Source organism: Pangasianodon hypophthalmus, chromosome 2, assembly GCF_027358585.1.
Source record: "Pangasianodon hypophthalmus isolate fPanHyp1 chromosome 2, fPanHyp1.pri, whole genome shotgun sequence".
Classification (NCBI taxonomy): Eukaryota; Metazoa; Chordata; class Actinopteri; order Siluriformes; family Pangasiidae; genus Pangasianodon; species Pangasianodon hypophthalmus.
In genome coordinates, this window is record NC_069711.1 from 33,890,659 (window position 1) to 33,896,831 (window position 6,173).

Here is a 6,173-nt window from a genome sequence, read left to right on the forward strand (position 1 = left end):
CAGAAGTGGGGCCGGCACCGCGAGGCACGCTAGTGAGGGCTCCCTCCTCAAAGAGAGCCCAGCGGGAGCGGAGAGTGTGCAGCGGTAAACGCTCGCAATGTGCGCAGCCGGCTCCCTCGAGAGCCGACTGAGCGTGCTCCGCTCCCAAACAGGCAACGCACAGACTGTGTGTATCCCCGCCCGTAATATATCGCGGACAGGGAGGAACACACGGCCTGAAGCGCTGCCCGTTCTCGCTCTTAGTCTTATCCTTGGCCTTTGGCATGCCGCTGATAAAACACAAAATAGACAGAAAGACAAACAATATACATAGAGCGCTTGCTGAAAACAGGAAGCTAACGCAGGGCTCGCCGCTCGGGCTTTTATGCTTCCGGGTCGCTACGTCACCCTGCCCGTGACGTCTCGCCCATCCATTGGACGGATTAGACACGTGATTCAGAGCGCGGTCACGCGGGGGCGTTCCCATAGCGTTTCGTGACGCAGCTCGAGTTCCTGAAGGGGAACTAATGTAACACTAGGACTGTGAGAATTACTTCATCTCAACGTCAGGTCACAAATATCAATTATTGTTGAGAATAAAATTAATTTACATGTTAACCTTTTCACATCCAGAGCGCAAAAGCTGCTGAAGACAGAAATCTGATCATGCGAATGTGAAACCAACTTTACCCCAGTAGCAGCCTCAGGACTTTGCAGAATTGATGACATGGGTGTAGCTGATTCAGTTTTTGATCTCTGATTAGAAACACGTGGTCTTCCAATAGTTCGACACGCCGTTAATGTGCTATTGACCACAAATACCCAAATGTCTGAATATGAAACTATCTTTACCGCAGTAAGAAGCAGCAACTTGCAGCCCAGCTGTCTGCATGCATAACAAATGCAATGTTCATTATTAATTTTTCTCATGACACCAACTACATTAACTTCCATTAACGAACAAGTGCACAGATCAGTAAATAAATGACATTCTCTCATAACTTATTTGCAATTGGTACATACTGTATATCCATCAAAATAAACACTTTAAACAAATTAAGAGAAACTAATAAATAATATACTCCCAAACAACACCATGCACTATTTTAAAGCAGCACATTTTTGTGTCATTGAGCTTACCACTCGCTAAACTATAAGCTACACTTCAAGTGACTAAAGAAATATGTGCATTAATTTACTGAACTTGTGTTATGTTAAGCACCCAGTGAGGATTTGAAATGGTCAAAAATGGTGCGGAACCTGCTTATATCTGAATGATAATAAAATCCTACAGAATTGTCTGGGAGATTTTAACACCATGTTCAACGCCAGCCTCAGTAGCGTCCTGAAACGAGTCCAGATCAGCCTCTCTGAGCTGCCATGCACTGCTGATCTGACTCTAAACTAGCTGATCTGTCTCACTCAGTCTCACACACACCTCTCCACTTGATGCAAAGTCATATCAAAGTGTTAACAGTCCTTTAAATCAAAAGAAAACACATTATTTCCCAGTGTAGACTTGTGCAAGTGTGACATTTGAGCTGCTTTCTTTCTCTACTGTTTCACATTGTTTTTCCACCAAACGACTAGTGGACATTCCCACAGCAGTGATTAGTCAATGTATTAGTTAGTCTATGTATCCCTTAGCTTAGATAGATAGATAGATAGATAGATAGATAGATAGATATTGGGGGTCCAAAGCACTGAATCTGTATGTGGATTTCTAATGATCACTGGGCTACTTAAAAACAGATTGCACAGACATTGCACAGGGTTAGCACTGAGCTACAGTCACAAGCCTTATCTATCTATCTATCTATCTATCTATCTATCTATCAGAGCAGATCTCTCCTCATTTGTAACTGTATTTAATATATTCAGTGGTTCTTCTGTTCTCCTGTTTCCAGGTAGATTTCTGCTCTCCATCCCCTCACACACTCCTCACACATTCCTCACACACACACACACACTCCACCACTGTGTGTCAGGATGAAGCTCCTCGCTCTGGTGCTCCTGCTCTCTGCTTTCTCCTCACTGACCCTGACGGAGGTTGTCAATTCTTTTAAACAATCCTGTCCTTCATTCTTCATCCGAAACCCAGGAAAAAAAAGTGACATCATCGTCCCCACTATCTTTAAAGGACGTCAGTATAAGAAGATTTGTCAGCGCTGGAAAAACGAATACAGATTTGCCACCATGTATGACACTCAGAGGAGGATCCCTGTTTACTCAGCCTACACGTTCTTACAGGAAGGGAATACTAAACGCATTGATGAATGGAAAATTGAACCTCAGGTCAGTCAGTTTGTTTAAATATTTCATTACTGATTTATTAACATATGTAGCATTTAAGAACGGAACTAAATGATGATCAGGCAGGAGACACTGTTTGTGCAGCAAATAAGTACAAAATAACCAAAAAACAGTGCATGCAATAAATAAGTCAGTAAACAAAACAAACAAACAAAGCATTCCTTCTGTAATTTTAAAAGTTTTTCTTTTTTCACTGTAAGTGTCATTTACATTTCAGACATCCAAACACTGGATTTTACACTGGATTTTTCCCTGATAGCATGGATTTTATTTCCATAAAATCTGATTTTTGTGTTGTATTTATCATGAACAGTGTGTTGAGTGAGCTGCTTAATGTGTTTGTGTTTAATTCACTACTATTTCATTTCTCCTCCATAACAGCTTGAAAATATCAAAGAATATGAAGAAAAGAAAGAGATGATGGATTCCCCGAGAGATGAAGAAACTGTGAGAAATATAATTAATCAGGCTGTGGACATAGATTATACAGGCAGTGGGTATGATAGAGGTCACGTGTTTCCACGTAACTATTCTGCTAATCAGGATCAAGCAGATTCCACCTTCACTTTAACCAACATAGCACCACAAACAAGCACTAGCAACGGGGAGTGGGAAAGGAAAGTGGAGACACCGATGCTTACAGAAATACAAAGAAATTGTAGGCTAGACCAAAATCACCAGGCGTACATTGTGACCGGGGTCGTTCCAGGGAAGAAATGGTTACCCCTAAAAGGTAAAGGAAGAGAGAAGAAAGAAGGAATTAATATTCCCAGTCATTTTTGGAGCGCTTTCTGTTGCACTAATAAAACTGATCTTGGGAAACTCACATTGAGGACCTACATCGCTGAGCAAGAGAACTTTAATGTCCGAAATCCCAACATTGACAACCTGAATAAACGACTCACTGAGCTGTATGGTCAGAGGTTCAGAGTGTTTCCAGGATTACCAGTTGAGAAAATAAAGCCTCTTTTTCTAAACAGAAATTCTCTATTTAAATCTAAAAACTGCATAAAAACAGCTTCATTCAATTAATGCTGATTAAAACATATGCAACAAGAAACATAAAAATGCTCTATTATATTATTACATCTCATCTTCTGATGCATTTTTAATCATATTAAATCAACGTGTTTATTTACGGCTGCTTTCACTCTCGGCCAGCGCACGATTTACAGATGAACTCTACAGGAAGTAGACTTTTTTTGTCATACTGAAACTTTTTTAGCTCCTGACCAATCAAGTCACAAATTGGGGGGTGAATGAGAAAAACAACCATGGAGGACAAAGTGCTGGTGAATATAAAGAGGTTTACGACATGTCAGATGGAAAATAACTCTTTGTTGATATTCACATTAATCTTTATTTCATCTGGATTACTGAGAATAATAGATGTATTCTGGAGCACGAGCTAGGCTAGGTAGTTAGCCTTTACCAGCTACCACTCTAAGAGCGTTGTTATGGTTACAGTGTTCATGTTGGATTTCATCTTCTCCATCAGCACAAAAGGAGGAACAGGCAGCGATTTTCCTGTTACAAAAGTATAAAAGCAGCGTAAAGGACACTTTGTTGACCTTCATTTTTCCTGGAACACTTTCCTGTACACTCATGCAAAAAGCTTTTTAATCAACATTGTTAGATTTGCTACTTTTGCAATAAAAGCTACTTTTAAACAATATGCAAATATTATGTTCAAAATAATTAAATCAATTAAATAATTAAATCTCTCTGTTAATTATCCTGCAGATCTTCAATAAAACTTTACTGTTTGCAGTGAAAGTGGACGATTTTTTTGCCTCATCATTTCATCACACTGCACAGTGACACTTTCTATACACAAGAAGATTTAATGCTAAATGTCTGCTGTCTATTATTATTATTATTATTATTATTATTATTATTATTATTATTACTATTATTACATAAATGTCCAGCAGGTGGCGCCATTGCACTACTGTGGACAGAGAGGGCGCTGAGTCATAGGTTTATAACAGTGTGTGTGTGCTTATAAATAAATAATGTTAACTAAATATAATCATATCAGCTGTAATCATAATAATAATAATAATTATTATTATTATTATTTTTATTATTATTATTATTATTATTATAAGGATAAATTCCTTATAATAATAAATAATAATAGGGATAAATTCACATATTTACAATATATTTTGAATCAATTTATTTCTGTAAAGCTGCTTTGTGACCATTGTTAAAAGCGCTATACAAATAAAATTGAAATTAATTGAATCGAGCTATGTACAAAATTATGGACATTAGGCATTTTTTTTAATGTCCACCCCACATCTACACAGGGTAGAAGAAAAGACCTCTACTTCTGAATTAGGTAGCACTTTAGCTATGTCATTTCTTCAGTAATTATTGTTACAGAACTGATTCATTTTCTCAGCCAACATGTTCTCCACCAGAGGGAGCTGAGTAGACCTGGCGTTCCCATAGCGTTTCGTGATGCAGCGTCTCGTTCCCTCGGGGAACCATGGTTACATACATAACCTGGAGACGTTCTCCACCAGAGGGAGCTGAGTAGACCTGGAGCCTCCTCTGAGTGTCATACAGTGTTGCAATCTGGATCTGTTGTTCCAGAGTTGACAGATCTGCTCATACTGATAACCGCTGAATCTCTAACGTTTTTAGCCAACAGTTCAGAGCTTTTTTTTGGTGAAGTTTTGTCATTCACTCACTTTCATGTAAGTGCTTTATCCTGGTCAGGGTCGCGATGGATCTGGAAACTTTCCTGAAGAAAGAGCGTTTTGCAGAGCAAGGTAGGCCTTTGAAATTCTTACATTATTGTTGACGCAACAGAAAGCAGTCTAGTAATAACTGGGAATGTTAACACCTTGTTCATTGCCTTTTTTGGGCTTCAGATGAAGAAAGCACAACATTGTTTTTCTTTGAAAGAACCCTCAACCTCCGTCAGAATCTGTCAGGAGCACCAGAGCGAGCAGCTTCATCCTGACACACAGTGGAGGAGTGTGTGTGAGGAGTATGTGAGGAGAAACCTACTTGAGGACACAGGTAGAAAATACAGTTAAAAAGAGGGATAGACCTACATGTCTGTCTGTCTGTCTGTCATTACTTATATAAGGCATTTTTGTTGTTCCTGGACAAGATTATACACTATTTAAAAATCACAAAAAGTAAGATCATGTATTCATCTTCTATAAACTCTTTATCCTGTGGCAGTGGATCCGGTGTCTATCCTAGGAACACTGAGGAGGTAGGAATATACTCTGAAAGGGAAACGAGTCGGTCGCAGGGAACCATGATATATTACATTTTTTGTTTGTAGTGTGATATGAAAATTCTCACAACATTCAAAACATCCATCCACATGGCAGGGGACACCTTGGATGGGGTGCCAACCCATCACAGGGCACAATTACACACACATTAACACACTACAGACAATTTGGGAATACCAATCAGCCTACAACACATGTCTTTGGACTGGGGAGAGAACATGCAAGCTCCGCACACACAGGGGGAGGCGAGATTCAAGCCCCCAACCCTGGAGGTGCAAGGCGAGCCTGCTAATCACTAAGCTACCATGCCCCCTCCCCCATTCAAAACATGTGTAAGTGAAATAAAAAAAAAAAAAAAAAAAGATCAGTAACTTTTGCATTTTGATCAGTCACTTAACTGTCATATGTTATAGAAATATATGAAATTCTCACACAGTGTCTCACACAGTGTCACAGTGATAAAAGTGTGCAATATTTATCTGTACAAGTTTACAATCTGTGCAGAACTAAGAGAGAGAGAGAGAGTTTCTCACCACAAGCTGCTTGAACTTGATGTTCAATTCAATTCAATTTTATTTGTATAGCGCTATTAACAATGGACACTGTCACATGTTGAAG

General features: G+C 39.3%; 1 protein-coding gene across 1 annotated transcript; it reads left to right on the forward strand.

The window, feature by feature from the left end:
• Positions 1-1,863: 1,863 nt before the first annotated feature.
• Positions 1,864-5,269, forward strand: LOC113525753 (endonuclease domain-containing 1 protein). The gene is made up of 4 exons (XM_034298259.2): positions 1,864-2,274; positions 2,674-3,215; positions 5,023-5,075; positions 5,178-5,269. Exons 1-4 carry the CDS (start codon positions 1,969-1,971, stop codon positions 5,267-5,269), a joined length of 993 nt encoding a protein of 330 aa, XP_034154150.2. The 5' UTR covers positions 1,864-1,968.
• The last annotated feature ends 904 nt before the right edge of the window (positions 5,270-6,173 follow it).

Coding starts and splice junctions, on each gene's coding strand:
- LOC113525753 (XM_034298259.2), top strand. CDS start 1,969: ATGAAGCTCCTCGCTCTGGTGCTCCTGCTCTCTGCTTTCTCCTCACTG. Junction 2,275..2,673: donor AATGGAAAATTGAACCTCAG/GTCAGTCAGTTT, acceptor CCTCCATAACAG/CTTGAAAATATCAAAGAATA. Junction 5,076..5,177: donor AGAGCGTTTTGCAGAGCAAG/GTAGGCCTTTGA, acceptor TTTGGGCTTCAG/ATGAAGAAAGCACAACATTG.